The sequence below is a fragment of the Physeter macrocephalus genome, unplaced genomic scaffold (assembly GCF_002837175.3).
Source record: "Physeter macrocephalus isolate SW-GA unplaced genomic scaffold, ASM283717v5 random_118, whole genome shotgun sequence".
Taxonomy (NCBI): domain Eukaryota; kingdom Metazoa; phylum Chordata; class Mammalia; order Artiodactyla; family Physeteridae; genus Physeter; species Physeter macrocephalus.
In genome coordinates this window covers 46,221-66,884 of record NW_021145404.1, presented here as the reverse complement: position 1 = coordinate 66,884, position 20,664 = coordinate 46,221, and the positions used below count along the sequence as shown (strand labels likewise).

The 20,664-nt window shown below is 58.4% G+C and overlaps 1 protein-coding gene across 8 annotated transcripts in view; it reads left to right on the top strand.

Moving 5' to 3' along the window:
• SHISAL1 (shisa like 1) overlaps nucleotides 1-20,664 on the top strand; it is a 97,580-nt gene that overhangs the window by 32,454 nt on the left and 44,462 nt on the right. For 5 of the 8 annotated variants that reach the window (XM_055082420.1, XM_028484070.2, XM_028484069.2 and 2 more), the window contains exon 2: nucleotides 18,305-18,518. In XM_055082420.1, coding sequence (XP_054938395.1) covers nucleotides 18,305-18,518 — 214 coding nt within the window. Of the gene's footprint in view, nucleotides 1-14,555; nucleotides 14,652-18,304; nucleotides 18,519-20,664 lie in introns of all 8 variants that reach the window. The other 3 variants (XM_024127148.3, XM_028484073.1, XM_028484074.1) reach the window with 1 other exon arrangement.

The window sequence follows — 20,664 nt, the reverse complement described above, 5'->3', positions numbered from 1 at the left end:
TGGCTGCTGGGTCGCCTCCCTCTCCGCTCAGCAGCTTTGGTGCCGGTTTACAGAAGAGTGTGGGCTGGGAGGCTTGTTAATTCCCAGAAGTGGAGCTGGTCCATGGGAACGTGGCCGTGGGCCCTCCAGGCCGGCCGTGGGGGGTTAAGAGTGCCAGGCCGGGTCGCGGAGCCTGCCCGGCACCATCCCTGTGGTCTCTGCTGCGGCCCTGTTTGCATAATTTTCAAGTTGATTGGCCTAAAGGCAACTTCGCTTAATCACAGCTAAGTCTCTGGTTGCAACAGCAGCTGCTTCCAATTAGCCGCGTTGGTGCCATGGTTTGTTAGACTGGCTAGGCGGCCCCTCTCCCAGCTGCCCCGCCTCCCGGCCCCCCTTCGACCCAGAAGGAACCCGCAGGGCCCGTAGCCGCCTGCAGAACTGAGTGTGGACAGGTTAGCACACAGCCTGGGATGCAGCAGGTGGAGGCCCTGCCAGCTCCCTGGAGATGCTGCCACGACGGGCTGCGGACTGTACTTTGGGTACCAAGGCACGGGGGTTCGAAAACGGGGCTGCCTGGCTTTGTTAGCAAAGTTTTATTAGCACACAGCCACTGCCCTGCAGCCGGTATTGTCTGGGGCTGCTTTCTTGCTCTAACGGCAGAGCTGAGTCACTGTGATGGGCCCTCCTGGCCCACGAAGCCCATGATATCTAGCGTGTGGCCCTTCACAGAAAAACGTCCCCGCCTCTGACCTAGCCCAGTGGTTCTCATTCTTGAGCGTGCGTCAGAATCCCCTGGAAGGCTGGTAAAATGCAGATTCCTTGCCTCCACCCTTGTTCTAATCCGACGGGTCCCGGGGGGGCCCCAGATCGCGCGCTGCTAATCAGCTCCCACGCGGGGCGCGGGACCACACTCCGGGCAACCCCGGTCCAGCCACCTCCAGGGTCCCTCGCAACAGTTTCCATCCTCCTCATCCTACTCTGAACCCCATCCTCCTTAGACAGAAGAGGAAACCAAGGGTCTGAGAGGTCCCTTGCTTCTCCAAGGGCCTGAGCTGATACACTCTGGCTCTTCTCCGCCACATGCGACACCCCTGACCCAGGCACCTCACCCCAGGTACACCACGTGCCAGGGCACCCCAGGCCCAGCTCGGTTACCTGGCTCGGTCGGTTCCATGTCTGGGTTCCACGCCGGGGTCCGCCATCCATGACAGCGACGACTCCCCGGCGGGTCAGAATGTGATTGTCTTCCTTGGGTTGGGGGAGCCTGATGGCGGGAAGGCAGGGTGTCAGGGGCACAGCTGAGAGCGCTTGGCCCCCACCAGGGGCTCTGCTGCCTCCTCCAGCCCTGGCACCTGCAGTTTGCGGTGCATTCAGTTACCAACGTCTGTCTGGTTTCACCCCCTGGCTCAGGCAGAGACCCGTGCCGCCACCCCTGAATCATCTAATGTCACTTTGTGAATGATCGAGGGTACCTCCCACACGGCTCCCTCTTCATCTCTCATCTTCCCGTGACCCGGGAGGGGTGGGAAGGGGCAGGACACCCACTTACAGAGGAGAAGGTGAGCCTCCCCGAGGCCAGGTGACCTGCCCGGGCAGCTGCGAGGTGGCGCTGGGATTCCACGCCTGGGTTACCTCACAGGGGCCCACCTGGTCGGGGCACGCTGCCGAGCATAGGAGGGCCTTTCATGACCAGCGTCCCCGATTTATAGGCGAGGAAACCGAGTCATCGAGAGCTTATGGCCAGGAAATACTTGACGGGGCCGAGTGTCTGGGGCTCCCCGGGAGGAGGCGGGGAGTCCACGTGGAGACAAATCCTTGCTGGCGTCAGAAGACCCCAGCACAGGGATAAACATCCTTGAACCTACCAGCCAGCGTAACAGCTGGAACACCCACCCCCGTCCCCTCGGGGCCGCCACCGTTACCCCCACTCCTCTCTGTGCCCTTATCACGGCTACATGCATTCTACATTTTTAATAGCTCTTTTTAGCTCCCTAAAGTGGATCGTGCAGTTTGATCTGGGGACCGAAGTTTCTCCCTGAGCCCTGGTTGCTGAAATGCCCCGTGACGTTTGGTGTGGCTACGGTTCACTTTGGCGGCCGTAAGAGCATTCAGTGTTTGGACATCCTGCGATGCGTTCTCCCGTCTCTCTAGCCGGGCCGTCTCCAGGGTTTTCCTCTCAAAAACAGCCTCCGAGAACGTTCTGGTACCTCGTGCCCGCGGGGGTCAGCAGGGCCTTTGCTGAGCCCAGGAGGGGTGTTAATGCCTCTCATCCCACAGTCACTGAGGACCCACCGTGCGCAAGAGGATGCCGTGAAATTAGCCTCCGCGAGCTTGCTGTGGGGTCCTGCTCTCTCTCCAGCCCGGCCCCCCCCACCCCCTCCGCCGGCACCAGCCCGCCAGGCAGGCTGGTCTGTGCTGTGACCACAGGCTCTATTAAAGAGGAGTGAGGGAATTCCTACCGCATGGGGTCATCACCAGGAGTAAAAGCAACGATACAGCTGCACTTTCATATGACGTAGGTGCCCAGGATCTGGCTGAGGCAGCCCAGCTCAGAGAGGTGAAGGCACTCGCCCAGGGTCACACAGCTGAGAAGTGGCAGAGCCCAGGCGTTCGGACCCCAAGGTCAGAGCCCTTCCTTCTGGTTCTCTGCCGCTGTGCTGAACCTCAGACCACAGGCGGGACGGAAAACCCCGCTACCTGGGTGAGCACTGCCCCCAAACTGGTCCCGTATTTATTGCACCGCATGAACCCCACTTTGCTGCGTGTGTCTTAGTCTCTCTGCCGGGCCTGCCCTCCCACACTTACCGGTCCATCAGGAGTTACTGCCAGACCCTCTGGTGAGATGAATCCCAGCTTTACCGCAACTAGCTGGGTGACCCAGGGCAAGTTACTTAAACTCTCTGTGCCTCAGTTTCCTCATTTGTAAATTGAGGCTAATCCCAGCACCTCCTAATCGCCTGAGGATTAAATAAATCCCCATCCCCCCCACCCCACCAGGCTGGCTCGGGCACTTCTCCTGGGCTCTCGTGGCCCCCTGGTTTCCCCATCACAGCACCAGTCACGCTGGGCTGCCACTGTCCACCTGGATGGTGACTAGATAAGGGGCACCCAGGCCTGTCTGGACCTGGCACTCTGTCTGCCGTAAGCAGAGCACCTGTGACTTCAGGGGACAAGAGAAGAGGTTTATCTCTGGCCCAGCTCTGGACAGGCAGGATCCAGCGATGGGAGGGAGGGAGAAGGAGCCAGCCTCCTTTGTGGCCTGGCTTGAAATGCCACCGTGGCACTGGCCACGACAGAAGTGCCCGCTGTGGGGGTACAGAGGGCCCTGAGTGTGGAGATGGTGGTGGGCGGCGCAGTGCCTGGGGGCAGGGGAGACCTGGCTGTAGAGGCCTAGGGCCCTTTGACTGTGTCCAGATGGTCACATGATGTGTCTCCGACAGCAGCTGGAGCGGACAGCCCTCCCTGGTGGACAGGTCTTCTGCTGCCGGCTGGAGATGGGCTGGGGGTGCGTGGAAGGGGACAGCCAGGAAGGCAGCCCAGCTTTGGAGTCAGGCGGACAACACCCTCTCGTGGGCTCCGTGTGCCCCGGTTTCCTTCCTCGGAGGGCAGGGGGCTGAACGCGCTCACGAACGCACCTCACCTGGGCAGTGCCCGGGACGGAGGATGGCCTCCAGCAGCGGCATCACTGACCCGCATCTGACCAAGGACCTTGAGGGCCTCGGGGGGAATCCACACGCGTGGTCTCTCGTCCTGTGACGTGTCAGCCCAGATGCGCCCCTGCAACCCCTGCTCAGCCGCTTCCGAGCTGTGAGACCTCCCAGAGAACAGCCTCGGTTTGCTCACCTGTAAAATGGGACTCCTGGTGAGGTCCTGTGAAGACACCAAGGCAGGGGGACCTGAGCCTGGCCCCGGGGACGGTCCCCAGGTGGCGGCCCAGGCCCCGGGCCTGAGCTGGGTCCCCGGCGTAGGGCTGAGGTTCTCTCCAGCTGCTAGCCTCCTCCTGGCCCCAGAAGAACCAGCTGAGTTCCTGTCCACACAGGCCGGCAGCCATGCTCCTTTGCCTATACAAGGCCCGCCTGAGTCCCTCTCATTTTATTGGGGTGTAGGGTTGATCACGGTGGGGAGTGGAAGGCCGGCGGCTGCGAGGGACAGGGTTTCTGGTCTCTGCCATCCAGAGCCGGGCAGATCCACGGCATATGCACGGGCACACCTTCCTTCAGGGGCAAGAAGGGTGAGGGGCTCACCCTCACCGAGCCCAGCCGCGAGCCAGGGTCCCTGCCCCGGACAAGCGCCCAGCCTGGGGAAGGAGCCAGGCAGGGCCAAAAGTGACCCACAGTCCCAGAAGGATGTGAGGGGCCCCAGGGGAGGCTGTGACGGGCAGGTGGGGGGAGAGCAGGCTCTGGGCAGAGAGGCGGGGAGCCCTGTGTGAGGAGCACACGTGCTGGCCCCGGAGCACCTGCTCAAGTTCCGGCTCGTCTGCCTGCAGGCTGTGTGATCTCGGGCAAGTTGCCCACCATCTCTGTGCCTTCGTGTCTTTGTATCGGGAGCTTAGCCCACACGGTGGGTGAAGAGAGGGGCAAATGCTCCGACAAGCTCCGTGCTTTGTGGACCAGCAAGGAAGCTGGGATGGGAGGGAAAACAGGGAGTGCGGGGGAGGTGTGAGGGTCCGACCTGGACCACCTCCAGCCTCCAACCTCAGCCCCACCCCATTCTCCCTTCAAGCTCTTTCCCGAAGTCAGCTGCCCTTGGGGCCCTGCCCTGGTGACCTGGTGCCCTTTCCCACCTCCCCTTTGCACCCAGCTGCCCCGGAGGTCTCTTCCTGTGCGCACACCCAGCCGGCTGGCCCGGCGTGGCCAGGCGGAGGACAGGGTGGGCAGACCCCGGGGATCCCCTCAGGGTCATGGCTGGTCCCTGTGTGAGCGAGGGCCAGCGCCTCCCTCCCGCCCCTCACCCGGCAGCTTCAGGCGTGAGACTGCACAGCTGTCCCGGAGCACAGTAGGTGCTCAAGCAGCTCGCTCCTCCCCACTTGGCTTTACTTGTCCTCCGCTCTGCTCCCCGCCGCTTCCTCACCTGAGAGGGCCAAGCCCCCGGTTTCTGGCAGTCCTCATGACCGGTGAGGGTGGGCCCCAAAGAGGCCCATCGGCACCCACTCCGTGCCAGGATCGCTCACTGCCTGCCACTCCGGCCGCATCTCCTTCCCTTGCCCTCCTCCTCCTGCCCCACGGCACCCGCCTCCTCCCTGAGCTCGGCCCCATCCCTTGGCCTTTGCAGGTGCCGGCCTCACTGCTGGGGTGCTCCCTCCCCAGGCCCACCTCGCCTGGTCCAGCTGAGCCTGCCTGAGATCTCACCTGTCAGATCTCGTGTTCCTTGGGGACACCCCCGACCCAGACCAGGTCAGGGCCCTCCTCTGTGCTCAGGTGCCCGGAGTCGCCGCGTGTGGCCGGCTCCACAGGGGCAGGAGGGGTCTGTTTAGCTCACCACCGTGTCTGCAATCCTTAGGCCAGGGCTGCCCAACTCGGCAGGCAATGCATGAATGAATGAATGCCTCCATCACCTCCTTGGCCCCTCCCAACACCCCTTCAAGGGGGGCGTGTTATCCCCACTTACAGATGGGAAACTGAGGCTGGGCTTTGGTTTCTGTTCTCCCCAGTGAGGGAAGGTTCCTGGGGCCAGAGCCCCCTCCCACGGAGGGAGGCCGGAATAGAGGCCCCCAGAGTGGGGAGAGAAATCCAGGGCTGCCCTCCGACAGTCTGTGGGCCTGTCTTTCCTCTTCCTGCCCTGACACTTTAAGTGATCCATTCGTCATGTGATATTTTCGTGTTTCTCCAGCGGGAAAAAAATGCCGCTGAGATTTACAGGGATTGTTTTATCTCCATGGTGTAGCCAAATAATTCGGGAGAACACATAGAGGCAGAGGGCCTCACGAGCTCTCAGCTAAGCCCTCCCCTTAACTGGGGGAGCCATGCGCCTGGTGATCTGGTGTGGCTCTGAGCAGGGAGCAGAGTGTCCGGGCCTTCAGCAGGACTGGAGTTTCCAGCCCAGCCTCTCTTGGCTGCGTGCCCTCGGGCAGATCTCTCCCCTCCCTGGGCCTCGGTTTCCTCACCTGTGAAATGGGAGAGCAGCAGGGCCCACCTCAAACATTCAGGAAAGGGACATGCATGGAGGACTCGGTGAGGTCCCCAAGAAGGGGTGATGGAAACAAGCCAGGTTTGGAACTTGCACCCAGAGCCCAGTTGGCAGAGGTTGGGGTGGAGATGTCGCTGAGGAAGGAGAGCCCTTTTGGGAATCAACTAGCATGTCCTCTTGAAGGAGGGACTTGGGGGGCAGGAGTGGTTTCCAAGTTGGTGGTGACCAGCACGCCGTCCCGTGGTCACACCCACGCTGACACCCCACACCGCACTTTGCAGAGCTCGCCTCTCCCCTCCTGAGCTGACCCTACAGTAGCCCCATGGAGCGGGGGACATTGGGTGGGGGTCAAGGGATGTAGGTCCAGGCGCTGTCCCACCTGGGCTCCCCTGGACTCCGGAGTTGGGGTTGCTTGGCTTAGAGGAGTGGCATCCACCACAAGGCTGACGCCCAAGGTCCCTCCTGGTGTCGGCAGTGAAAGCTGACGCCCCGTCTCGGTGGGAGCTGCACTCAGGCCTCTGCCTGCATCTCTGCCGTTCCCATCAGAATGTTTGCTCTTTGCAATAAAGTGGACCCCGCATCCAGGCCAATGAGTGTTGACAGAGTTCCCGCTCTTTGAGTAGCAGCACCTACTGTGTGCAAAGCATCCTCTGTGGGTGATAGAGAGGCACAGGAGCCCGCCGTCCCCTTCAAGGAGCTTGCGCCCTGCAGGGAAGCAATTAACAAGCAGGCGGGGTAGAAGGAAGTCAGTGCTAACTAAAGACAGAAGCCAGGCGTGAAAGGAAGAGTTCAAACACACTTCCCTTTGCACAGCAACTCCCCGGGGACCTAAGCCACCGGCTTTGGAAACAACAGTGGGCAACACCGGATAAGAGCCATTTATGGAGCATTTGCTCGATGTGCCGAGTGCCCTGCTAGCACTCCTGGTCCTTTCCATCTTTCTTCAGGTCCCCAGCAAGGGGCGGGGGTCATGGTTCCCGTTTTACAGACGAGGAGGCTGAGGCCAGTGAAATAACGTGCCTAGAACGCTCAGCTACTTAGCAGCAGGGCTCAGATTCCAGGCCGGGGGAGACTGACTCCAATACCTGTGCCATCACCCCAGCACCCACTTTGAGCCCCTGCTTGGAGTCAGACAGACCTGAGTTCAAGTCCCAGCCCTGCCAGCCTCCAGTTCTAAGCCAATCACTTAGGCTCTCTGAGCTGCCATTTTTTTTTATCTGAAAAATGGAGATGATAAAGCCTGCACTCACTGAGCCAAGCCAACAAGTGTTTATAAAGTGCCTGCTATGTGCCAGGGCCCATGCTGCATTGTGACAATCCAAAACCGAGTCAGCCAGGCCAGCTGCACGGTGTGTGAGCCGCGCTCAGAAGGGCCCGCGCTTCGTTTAATGCTCCGCCGTCGCTGTCTAGAAATGCTTATTGATTTTTGAACGAAAATGGTTCTCTGCATTTTTCATTCTGCACCGGGCCCTGCAAATTATTTCGCCGGTCCTGGGTCACAGCTCTTGTCCAGCTTACAGTCTAGGGGAGCCGAGAGACGCAGCTCGGAGAGAGCCACTGTGCAAGCGCGCAACTATAAACCACTATCCGTGTTCGAAGGAGAGGTGGACAGGCCATGAGTGCACACGGCAGGGTCCCCGACCTCGTGCTGGGGTCAGGGGACGCCTCTTGGAGGACACAGGCACTGGGGGATCCATCTGAATCTCCCAGGTGAAGGGAAGCCACAGGGTGGGGTGTGGGGCATGGTGAAGGGGCTGCAGGATGGCCGGTGTGGCTGGGGGGTGGGCCTCCCTGGCCGGGGAGGTGGCCTTCCCCCTGCCCACATCCCCCCACCCCGTGCTGCAGGAGGCCCTCGGAGGGTTTTAATCAAGGAGTGATGCAATGGGATTTGCATCGTGAGAGGCAGCTCTCTGGCTCCGAGGTGAGGGTAGGTTTCGGGGACAGAAGTAGAGGGAGGCCCCATGTGCTTGACTGATTCACGGGGTGGGGTGCAGGCCACCGAGATGGGAGCAGCGCGGACCTCAGGGCCGGAGTGCGGTTGAGAAGATGTGGGAAGGGAAAGGGGCTGCCGACACAGGCTGGGCCCCAGCTGGGGTGCGCCTCGCGGTGGCCGTGACTGCTGGCCGTGCAGCCCAGAGCCCGGCTGCAGGCAAACCTGTCGCAGGCCCGTGTCGTCTTGTTTCCTGCTTCCCACCCGCCGGCCGCTGCCTCCGCAGGCCCCAGGGGTCAGGAGGACGCACTTTGATCTTGCGTCACACCGGCGTCTCTTCCTGGACTTCACTTTGCAGACTGAGATCTCCTAACCTCCAAGTGTGTGTTGCCCTAAAAATAAAAGTTCACAAACTCAGGATTAGGTCTGCATCACCAAAGAAAGGCCCTGGAGACTTGGGGCCTTGCTGGAGGATAAGGTCGCCGCTGATACCGTGTGTGCCTGCCACGTGTATGTCTGGGCGGCAGGGGCGTGTACATGCGCACGTGCATGTTGTTGCAGGCAGGCGTGTGCAGGCGTGTGCTGCCTGATGCGTGAACACGCCCATCTGCCCACGGAGACAGGGCACGGGAGCAGAGTGCGGGCTTGGCATCCTGGCTCTGCCCCGCCCGCCCCTCCACGCACACCCCGGGGAGGGCGGTGGTACAGCCTAAGGGTGTCGAGAAGTAAGTGAGCTCATCGGAGTCAAGTGGTCCGCGCGCCTCCCGGCCCAGGGTGGGCGCCCAGTGGCTGTCTCCAGGGTTATTTCCAATACCCGTCGATTGGGCACCTGCTCTGCCCACAGGACTGTTTGTGAGGCCCCAAAGGGCTCTATCCTTGTTTAATTACTAATTCATAATGCTCATACTACTGTTAAGAAGAAGAAGAATGCCCAAGCTTAATTACTAATTCATCATAGAATCAGTTGCTCCCTGACCGTCGCCCCCAGGCCGTCGCCCCATGGCCACCAGACCTGGTCCATCTTGTTTGCGGCTGAATCCGACCCCCACCCAGCGCTGGGTTTGGCCCCCTGTAGAGGCCTGTTAGGTACTCACTGACGGGCATGCAGAAGAGGACCCACTCCCTGGCCACTGGGGGTGGGGAGGACGAGTAGCTGAGGCGGCTTCATGGACCAGGTGGCATTTGAGCCGGACCCCGTGGTAGGTCTGATTTGGACATCCGAGTTGGAGGAAGAGATGCCCAGGGAAGGGCCAGCCCGAGCAAAGGGCCCGACTCCCGTGCTCTACCACCGGCACCCGATGCCCGGAAGGCTGGGTCGGGACCCATCCTCACCCCGCCCGCCACGGGGCTGACGGCAGAGCTGCACCCCTGCGGGGCTGGGGCAAGGTGGGATGTGTCTGGGTGACAGGTGTGTAACTAGTCACGTGCCCGTCTTTGTTCTTGCTGCTGGGAAACGCGGGGCTCAGGTGGCCGGGGCTAAAGAGGTCAGGCCCCTACGGCAGGGGTCTGGGTTCTCAACGCCCCCGCCTGCCACCCGTTTTCTCTTACCCATTTGCTCTCAAGCTGGGACACAGACGAATCGGGCAGCAGGCTCCCGCCCATGCCAGCCTCGGGAGCCCACCCAGGGGAGTGAGGGAATCAGGGGGAGAAAAGCTCTGCTGAGAGAGGGGCACCGCAGCCGAACCTCAAAAGCCGGGTCCAGGCTGCCCGCCTGCCGGAGAGGGGAAGGGTGTCCCCAGTGTGGGGACAGCGTGTGCAAAGGCCCAGAGGAGAGGCACATCCTGGAGGGCTGAACCTTGAGGAGGAGCGAGAGACAGAGGAGGCAGCAAGAGCCAGACCACCTGGGGCCTGGGACGTGAGCATGGGCTTGAACCTGGATCTGCCGAGACCCCTAAGGAAGTGGGCGGGTGGTCAGATGGGCATTGCAGGAAGTCAGTAGGACCTGGATTGGCGGGCGAGGCTGGGGCAGAGGTATCTAGCGGCAAGGAGCACTCCCCACGGATACTTTTGAGCACCAGCCCCGTTCCAAGCACTCTGATGCCTCACTTCATTCAATCATCACAAGGACTCTGTGAATTAGGTACTATTTTCATCCCCCTTTTAGGGCCGAGGAGACTGAGGACACTTGTCCCAGGTCACACAGGGTGTGGTTACAAAAGGTGGAGCCAGGCAGTGTGGCGCAAACCCAAGGCCCACCCTCCAGGCCACCCTGCCCTTGACCTGGTCCAGGCAAGAGGGGGTGCTCTTGGCCACGCCCAGGGAAGGTCATGGTGGGCTAAGCAGGGGTCTGGGGTAAGCCGAGAGAGGATGAGGAACCTCCGGGAACTGAGCCAGGGGCCGCCAGGCGTGGGCGTCCTGGAGGGTCCATGGCAGTGCCCCCGCCCCACACCAAGGGCCCGCCTCCCCTCCCTCCCTCCCGAGCCCTGCCTAGCCTGGCTGACCGAGAACAGATCTGTTGTTGTTGCCAGTGGGGTTTAATTCATCTTCGCCGGCTCTGTTTCTCTTCACATGCCCTCCATCCTCTCCACTCAGGCCTCGCCAAATTCGTTGTTTAAAAATAATCCTCAAATCTGGGAACAGCAGTCCCCGGCTGACCCAAGGGGTGGATGCAGAGTCGCGCGCTTGACTTGTGATTCTGGAGGCGGTCAGCTTGGGGTGTCCTGCTCATCCAGAATGTTCTCCCTGTTATTTGAGATTTATCATTGGCCACCAGCTACCATTGTGGGTAGTTTACCAGTTTTCAAAGAAATAGAACCCGGGTCAATAAATCGAATCTGTCTGTGGTAAATGTGCTTTCTGAGGAGTGAGGGTCGGGGGCTTGGGAGGCTCTGGAAACTCCTATAGTGCCAGGAAGGAGAGTGAGTTTGGAGGCTGGGCTTGCTTCCTGTCTGAGACACTGAGTGGCTGTGTGACCTTGGGCAAGTCACTTCACCGCTCTGAGCCTCAGTGTCTTACTTTACCAGGGGGGAGTTTGATATCTGCCTCATCAGGCTGTCGGGGACTATCTGAGATAACGTGGTGAAAAGCCAGCGTCCAGCACCTGTGAAGAGCCCGGCTGGTCTAAGCCAGTCCCAGGGCGCAGCCCCACGGCCGCAGACCCTGGGACCAGGGCTGGTCCCAGGGGGCAGGATGAGGGATGCTCACTCTTTCAGCCCCAACTCCTACCTCTGCTGGAGGGGCTTCCCCCAAATGTCACCAGTGGGGGAGGGTCCCAGGTGGTGGCACCTGACAGCGTGACACGCCCAGGTCCCCCTCTGCGGACCCCACAGGGGGGCTAAGGTGAATATGGGTGCTGTTGATGGTGTGCCCTCTGAAGCTGGCCCTCTCATGGAAACCTCACAGGGATGGCAGCCGCCGAGTTTCCAAAGCAGCTCTCCCACCGAGCCAGGAATAGAGATGCTGGCTTATAGCTTTGCTGTCTTGGGTCATTAGAAATGGAATTTTTATGTAACTTCCCAGTGACGCATGGTGGGGTTTTCTTTCCACCACGGGTTCAGCCTTCAGTGCCAGCACCTAAGCTTCCCCGGGGGTCTGAGGAGGTGGGGCAGCCCCCACCTCCACCTTTGTCCCACCAACAGGGCTTTGGCTTCTGTCACCCGTTGACTCATCCCGAGGCAGCCGTGGGTGGCCAGGCAGGGCGGAGGGCGCACGGCCAGGCAGAGGGGACTGAGCAGATCACGGGGGACCCTGCTGGACAGGGGACAGACGAGTCACAGTGCATCACTGTGCCGGGTTACACCTGTGCTGTGCGGGACCCACACATCCACAACAGGCCCGCTGCTTCAGCGCCCCCAACGGGCCAAGGGCTTGAGGCCGGTGCCAGTCGCGCTGGGAGCCTCACCCAGTCTGTGTGACCCCCAGTTGGCCAGGCCCTGGCCCAGCACTCTCACAGTCGGATAGAGGAGGGCATGAGGACCAGTCCCATAAGGTAGAGCTTCTGGGCGCCCTCACCCAGGACACCCCGAGTCCCTAGAACCCGGCCCAGGCCCTTTCCGGGCGCCAGCAAGCGGATAAGTGGGGGTCAGCAAGTGGATGTTGAGAGAATACATGAATGAATAAATGAATTAACACATTGGAGAGAAGAGATAGAATATGATACACCTCAATGGAGAGACAAACTTCTTCCAGCTGATGGAATCAAGGCAGGCTTCCTGGAGGAGGTGGCATTGTAACAGCTTCTAAGGTGGTGCAGGATTTGGACTCACAGGAAAGAGAGGAGGGCACCCCAGGTGTGAGTGATAGCCCCCCTCAGTATACGCAGGACTTTGTAGGGAGCGGGAGCAGCAGGAAGGAGGGCTGGGCACCTGGCAGAGGTGGACCCCCACCCCCACCCAAGCATTTGTTCAATGAACCCACCAGCTCTCAGACTGGAGCACCGGCTTAAAAAGTGAGCAACCCCACCTTTCAGGGGCTAGAAGGGCTTGGAATCTGGAGACCCGTCTTGGCCCTCAGCTTCCCCATCTGCGGAATGGGGCCACATGGCAGGGAGGACCCATCTCAGAGGACCTGTCACTCCCCACCCCCACAGTGCATTTTCCAGGATTGATCTTTAGGTTTCACCAGTAGGAAACCCTTTCCTAAGCACTTTCAAATGCTTTAATCTCCTTCATCCTCCCAGGAGGGCCCTGAGGGAGGCAGGGAGGAGGCCCAGGCTCAGAGCAATTAAGAAGCTCACAGCCCTTGGGGGCAGGGCTGCTCCTGGGGGAGCAGAGAGGCCTTCGTGGAGAGGTGGGCGGGGCCCTCGCGGGGCCCTCCCCAGGGGCTGACACCAACATCACCGTGAGTAAGCATCATATTAAGGCGTTCAGGCTTCGTCCAACAGCCCTGCCACCCCCTTTTCCTATTCTGGCTCACCAAGCTTCCGAGCAGCACTGACAACCTGGGTGCCTCCCTGCCACCCATGCTGCAGGTGAGAAGCCCCAGGCCCCAGAGCAGGAGCAGGGCCTGGCTGTGAGCACCCTGTGTTTGGCTGTGAATCTGGCGCTGTCTCCTCGGTCCGAAGCTTCCGGCCTCTGGGTTGCCCCCTTGGCTTCCTGCCCTGCCTGCCCGCTAGTCAGCAGGATCCAGAGCTGCCTTGGACCCAAGCTGGGGTCCCGGAGCTCTCCCTGATCAGGGGTGCCGTGAGAGTAGAGGGTAGTGTGCAGGACCTTGTTTGGCCTGGAGCCCAGCCACATGCAGCTACAACCCTGGTGGGGCTCTAGCAGACCACACAGAGTACACAGAGGACACTTGCTCCTCCTCCCCAGCCTCCATTCCCAAAGCCCTGGGGCGGGGTGGGCGGTGGGGTGATGATAGTGAGGGAACCTGTCCCTCAGGTTTATCCTGAGGTTTCAACAACCTGATATAAAGTGGCCACTGAGGGCCAAGGCCCTGCCTTAGGTGGCCTGTTGCTACCCACCCCTCCCCCCATCCTCCACTGGCCTCCCTGCTGCTCCCACCTCAGGGCCTTTGCACCTGCTGCTCCCTCTGTATGCAACACTTCTTGCAATCACCACCATCCATCTCCAGAACTTTGTCATCTTTCCGCACCGAGACTCTGTCCCCATGAAACATTCACTCCCATTCCCCCTCTCCCAGCCCCCGGCACCACCCCCCACCCCCCCGCATCCTACTTCCTGTCTCTATGGACTTGACTGCTTTACGGACCTCGGATGAGTAGAATCACACAGTATTTGTCTTTTTGTGTCTGGCTTATTTCACTGAGCGTAATGTCCTCGAGGCTCATCTGTGTCGTCGCCTGTGACAGAATTTCCTTTCTTTTTAAGGCTGAGTAATGTTCCACTGTAGTACATGCCACGTAGTGTTTATCCATCATCCGTCGATGGACATTCGGGTCGTCTCTTCCTTTTGTGATCGTGAATCGTGCTGCTATGGACATGGGTGTACAAGTATCTGCTTGAGTCTCTGCTTTCAGTCTTTGGGGGGCAACCCCAGGGACCTCATAGCCTTTGAACTACTCATCTGTGAGCTGTCAGCCCTGCTCACTAGAATGCAAGCCAGGGCAGGGACAGCTTCTATTGAGTTCCATCTCGAGTCTGTTTAGTTCGTTGCCGTTGCCGCGTCCCTAATGCCTGGAAGGTGCCAGCTGGATGCATGCTGTGGGGGTGGGGTGGGGTTAATGGAAGTCACCGTTAGCGACACAGCAGGGAGACCTGGGTCCCGCCAGCCCCTGCAGGCTCATGAGCTCGCCTCATATCCCCTCCTTCACCACCGGTCTCATTCCCGTGCCCACCGGCCTCAGCCCGCTGGTTATTTCCACCACCTGAGCCATCCGTCCTCCTTTAAGTCTCATTTTGCCGTGAAAAGACAGGGAGATGACAGCTGACCGGTGGGGGAAGGACATTCATTCCGGAAGGGAAATTGGATGGCGGCCTTTCCATCCTCCGCGGCCCGGCCCCTGCTCCCGGCAGACTTGCTTCCCTGCCCGTGCCCGTCCGGCCCTGCCATGGGCAGCAAAGCCAGTGTCTGCACCGCAGACAAAACAGCCCACACCCGGCCTCTCCCGGCTCTCGTTCGACAGGCAGCGCTTGACGAATCGATGCAAGCCAAACGATGACCAGTTGTGGCCAGCAGCCCTTGAACGTGCTCGCCGTCCTCTCGTTGCTGCTTTCCGCAGGTAGAACCTCCGTGATGCTCGGCCCGAGGCGGGAGGGGGAGGTGGTCCCTTCTTGGTGTCCGTGCTAGCTCAGCCGGGCTTCTGGGTGCTGAGGGGGCTGCCTGCCCTAGTGGCATCAGCCTCGTGAGGGGCTCACGTTTGGTGCTGTTTGGTGAGAAGCTACTGTGTGCTGTGCCCCACGTGCCTGCCTCGGGGAGCTCAGCTGGAAGATTCTTGAGGACACTGTGGGGTTAACGGTGGCTGCCGGTAAGTCCTGGGAGAAACCCTTACATGCAGTGAATTCTCTCCTGACCCCCGCAAGTCAAAGTCGGGCGATGTTGTAGTCATCCCATTGTAAAGAGGAGGAAACTGAGGCTTGGAGAGGGAACCGACAGCCAGAGACAGCACAGATAGTGTAGGGGCTGGATTCCAACCCAGACAGAGTGGTGCCGGGGCCCCATCTCCCAGCACCCGACCAGTCCCCTAGGCGGGCCCCCTGATCCCAGCAGGGGGGCTTTCACGCTCCTGTTCACAAAGATGAACATAAACCAAGTCCTTCGGCTGCTCCGAAGTGAAGCTGGCCGACTGGAGAAGCGCACCCTACCTCCTGCCAGCAGGGCTGGCCCAGCGCGAGCCCTGGTCTCAGCAAGGTGCCTGCTCTCTCTGTGTCTCTCCCTCTGTCTCCCTCTCTGTATCTCTGTGTCTCTGTCCCCCCCCCGTCTCTGTCTCCTTCTGTCTCTGTCTCTCTCCTCCTCTGTCCCTGTCTCTGTCTCTCTTTCTCGTGCGTGTGTGCACGTATGCCCTCGTGCCCTCTTGCTCTGGCAGGGCTGTGGACACCGGCCTGCACCTTTGGGCCCCTTGCCCGTTTGCTGGGGGTCGTGGTTCAGAAGGACGCCACGAAGGGCCCTGGGATGGCAGAGAAGAAGCCAGGCCGAGGCCATGGGTCTGGGGGGCCACTGTGCACAGAGCTCCTTCCCCGCTGCTTTCTCATGCAGTAGATCATCTTGTCCCCTGGGAGAGAGGAGCTCCTCACCCATTTACAAATGAGGAAACTGAGGCTCAGACCAGGAAAGAGACCTGCCGGAGGCCACATGGTCAGTGGACACAGTCACCTGGCTGTTAAATGATGGCCACGCAGACCCTGAGCCTCGCAGGTGTGTGTGTGTGTGTGTGTGTGTGTGTGTGTGTGTGTGTGTGTGTGTGGAGGGGGTGATCGGGGTCCTATCTTGGACGCCAAGACCCCGGGACCCAAGAGAGTGGCTCCCGCCTCGGTGTTCCCTCTCCGCGTGGGCCGGTTTTCCTGGTGACTCAGGACACGCTGGCCTCCTAATGACCACCCCTCCGCTCTCGGGCCCCAGAGCCACGAGGCACCCGTGCCCGGAGGCCGCAAGTGCTGCCCTTGATGGTCCACTCTTTCGCTTACACCCTCCCTGCTCGAAGCGGGCCCTACGCTTTGCTGTTCACAAATGCTTCTCGGAGCCCCCAGCCCCCGGGAGACCACTGGTCTTCCATCCTTGAGGGCAAAAGGAGGCACAGAGAGGCTGTGGCGGCCCAGGTGATCCTGTGCGCTCCAGGCTTCAGACCAGCTGTCCTGGCTCCGGGCCAGGGCTCCTTGGGCTCCGGCACGTTCTTCCTCAGGAAGCGGCAGTGGCCTCCTTGTCTTCGCACGTGGTCAGAGCAGGCGGTGCCGGCTGTCCGGGGGTGGCCGGGGTGAGCCCCTGGGGACTTCTCCTTATCCCTTCCCTGGCCGGGCCTCCCCCCGCCCCCACCTCCATCTCTGCCCACCTGGCTCCTCCGAAGCCCAGCTCAAAGGCCCCCTCCACCACCCTGCTCCTTCCCTCCCTGGGTCCGGTGGCCTCAGGGCCCCGGCTTGTCTTCCTGACCTGCCACTGGGTGCTGCTGACACACCGAGGCTCCCCCAAGCGAGTGTGAGCTGCCCCCCCCCCCCCCCCCGGGCAGGGCTTTTTCTCATCATCCTGGACGGGGGCTGGACAGCGGCTGGAATTCACTCCCTGCCTCTGCCTCTCACCTTTAGCCTCTGGTACGTTGTTCCTCCAGGCCGGTGGGTCCCAAACCAAGTCTATCGGCATCCCCTGCAGGCCTTTCGGAGACTCAGACTGCGCCCCCCACCCCCAGAGTTTCTGATTCGGAACGCCTGCTGAGGGGCTTGAGAAACCGCACCTGTGACAAGCGCTCTGGGGGTGCGGACGCAGCAGGCCGGGGACCACACTTTGAGACTGGCGCTGTCAACCTTAGTTTGCTCCTCTGTACAATGGGAATACATGAGATCAAATGAGGTGGTGCATCCACCTGGGGCTTCCTTAGTGACCACTGCATCCATAAGAGGGTCTTCCGTTTCCCAGGGTCGAGGCTGAGAGCTCCCCTGCCTCTTGAAAGGCTGAGACTCTTTTCCCGCAGTGATCCTGCCCGACCCCACGAAAGAGGGTGCTGTACTTTGGGGAAGGGGCCCAGGATTTCACGAAGCCACCCGAGCCAGCCTCGGCGCTCCAGCACGTGAGGCCCACCCGCCCACCGGCCAGCGCGGCCCAGCTGGGATCCCCTCGGCGGCCCCTGGCTCTGGGAGCTGTGTGGGCTGGAGTCTAATAACCTCTCAGCAGAGCCAGAGCTCTCAATTAACTGAGGCGCTTCTGCAGAACTAGAGCCTTGGTGGTTGGAGAAATGTATTCAGCCTAGGAAGCCCCTTTTGAGCGATACAAATTAGATACAGCAGTCCCTTTTATGAAGATACTGATTAAGCTGGAGGCAGCGGGCTCCAAGTTTTTTTCCATTGTTATATTTGTTCAGGCTTTCACTCCTGTTTATCAGCAGAAGCACAACTAGTAAATACCGTCCTGGGTTTTTCAGCGTCATCGGTGGCTGAATAGGGGCCTCTGGCCTTGAGCCAGGAGAATGAGGGTCCAAGGCCAGGGCAGCTTTGTCGCCATGAGCTGGGGCCACCAAGGCAGGCCCTTGGGGACCTCCGGGTGTAGGGCACCGGTTTAGTAGAAACCAGGATACGGGGGGACACCGCGTTCTCTGCAAGTGGGACCTGGTTCTTGCACTCACCACCCAGGCCAGCCTGGACTTGTTGGTGAGTCCACCATCAGTCCGCACAGTGATGGAGGAGTGGAGAGGCTCCTGGACCTCGGATCCAGGCAGGCCTGGGTTGGATTCCTGCTCCACCGCCTCTAACCGGCTCAGGTAGGTCACTGTACACCTCTGAGCCTCGGGTTCCTGCCTCTGTAAAGCGGGATCCCAGACCTGCCTGCTAGGACGGCCAAGTGGATTAAATCTGATAGGGCCTGCGAAGCACACAGTAAGTGCTCACTTAGTGTTGTTTCCTAAGTGAGTGCCAGCTGCGTGCAGAGCCCTTAGGAGGGGATCCACGTGAGGCTTAAGATCAGCCCTGCCTGCAAGAAGCTCCCAGTCTGGGCGGCGCAGTATAAGCAGGATGGTAGCCGAGGGGGGCCTGGGAGGTGACAGGAGCCAGAGCAGGCTTCCTGGCAGAGGGGAGGCTCACACGACCACAAAGCCTTCCTGGCAAGGGAAGAGGTGGGCAAAACCCTAGGATAGGCCAACCAGGCTCTGCCCGTGGTCCTCACGGACTTTTGGGGGTCTCGGGCCAGCTGGGCCTGAGGAGGGACCCCACCAAGCCTGGTGACTGTGTTTTCCAGTCTTGTCCGCGCATTTCCGGGTCTGTGAGCCATACACGGACCACAAAGGCCGCTATCACTTTGGCTTCCACTGCCCCCGGCTCTCGGACAACAAAACCTTCATCCTCTGCTGTCACCATAACAACACGGTTTTCAAATACTGCTGCAATGAGACAGAGTTCCAGGCGGTGATGCAGGCAAACCTCACGACTGGCTCCGAGGGCTACATGCACAAGTAAGTACTGCGCTGGGGCCACAGCCCCACTGCCTTGGGCCCCAGTCAAGTCCGGGTGCCGCCAGAACACCCCAGACTCCAGGCCAGCTGTTGGGCAACCAGTGCAAGGATGGGTGGACCTGGAAGGAGTCTGGGAAAGTCTTCAGGTGACAGGTTTTCTGACCTGTTCTGCCCTCTGGACTTTAGCCTTCTTATCTGAGAAATGGGCATGTGATACGTGCCTCTCAGGGCTGCTGTGGTAGTTAAATGAGGTCAAGGATGTGGAAGACTCTCAGGCATGAAAGATGCTTGGACCTGGAATCCACGGGGCCTGAGTTCCTTTTTCATTCGTTATTTGTTCAACACATATTGGTTGACATTCCTGACCCAGAGATTAATCCCATGCAGCCCCTTTCCCTAAGGTGATTAAAGCACATGAGACCAGGGCCCTGATGGAGGGGATATGAGTGTAAAGAAAGAGGAGGAGTTTGCTGGTAGAAAAGCAGTGAGGATATGCTAAGTAAAGGCACGTAGGATCGAAATAGCATCCACTGATTTCTCTTACTATGAGTGAAACTGAGCATATTTCACATGTTTGAGAGTCACTTGTGTTTCTTTTACTGTGAGCTAACTGTTTATGTCCTCTGCCATTTCCTATTGAATTTTTGGCCCTTTTCTTATTTATTCACAGGAACTCTTTACATATGAAGGCAATAGGATACATTGCAAATATTTTCTCAGTGTGTCTTTGTATTTGTGATGCTTTTTTCCTCATGCTTAATTTTTAATTGTTATGTAATCAAATTGTACCCATTTTTTTTTCTTTTATGTCTGGTGGGGTTTGTATCATACAGAGAAAGTCTTTCCCTACTCTGAGATTGTTAAAAATCCCCTCGTGTTGTCTTTTACGTCTTTTATGTTTTAATTTTTTGCCTTCAAATCTTTGATCTGTCAGGAATTTATTTGGATGTAAGATTTTTTTAAAAATTTGGATGTAAGTAGTTTATTTGGATGTAAAGTAGGAATCCAAATTTATTTTTTTCCCAAATGGGTAGACAGTTATCCTAACAGCAATCATTGAATTGTCCATCTTTTCCTCACTGATGCGAAATGCAAGCTTATTGTATGCTATAATATACTAAATTTGAGTATCTGGGTGGATTGTGATGGCTTTCATTGGTCTACTTATACATTTGCTAGTACCTCATTAACTACTGTTAACTACTGTTGCTTTTGAGGTATTTTAATGTATTCTTAGTCTACTCCCCCAGGTCTTTTGTCATACGAACTTTAGAATTGGCTTTTGTAGTCTCCCTGCCAAAAAAAAAAAAATCTAGTTAGTATTTTTTACTGAGATCGTGTTAAATTCATAGATTAATTCAAGGAGAACGGAGTTTTCATGATGTTGAATATTCCTATCCAAGAATACAATGTGTCTTTCCATTTGTTCACATTTTCTTTTATAATGTTTTGGAGTTTTCTTCATATAGATATTGCACGTACCTTTTGTGTTTATTCATATTTATTTCTTTTCAAGCCGCTATTTTATAATGGGGTTTTTCTTCTACTATATCTTCTAACCCAGGGGTCCCCAACCCCCAGGCCGCAGATCAGTGCCGGTCCACAGCCTGTTAGGAACGGGGCCGCACAGCAGGAGGTGAGCAGCGGGTGAGCGAGCGAAGCTTCATCTGCCGCTCCCCATTGCTTCCCATCGCTCACATTACCGCCTGAACTATCTCCCCACCCAGTCCATGGAAAAATTGTCTTCCACGAAACCGGTCCCTGGTGCCAAAAGGGTTGGGGACCACTGTTCTAACCAACTGCTGTTTAAATGATAAAACCTAATGATTTCGAAATACGTATTTTTTTACTCAGCCACCTTACTGAAATTTCTTATCTTTGTAATACTTTTTTCAGCTGATTCTCTTAGGTGTCTGATTATGCCATTTGCAAACAATGATAATCTCATCTCCTTCTTTCCAATTTTTGTGCCTCACTTCTTTTTCTTGTCCATTCGTGTTGGCTAGTACCTCTAAAACCATCTTTAAAACTGTCAGGCACTCTTATCTTCTTCCTGACTTTAATGGGGATGCTTCAGATATTTTCCCAGTAAGCCTGAAGCTGACTCTTGGGGTAGATGTATTTTTTTCATGGTAAGGAAAAATCC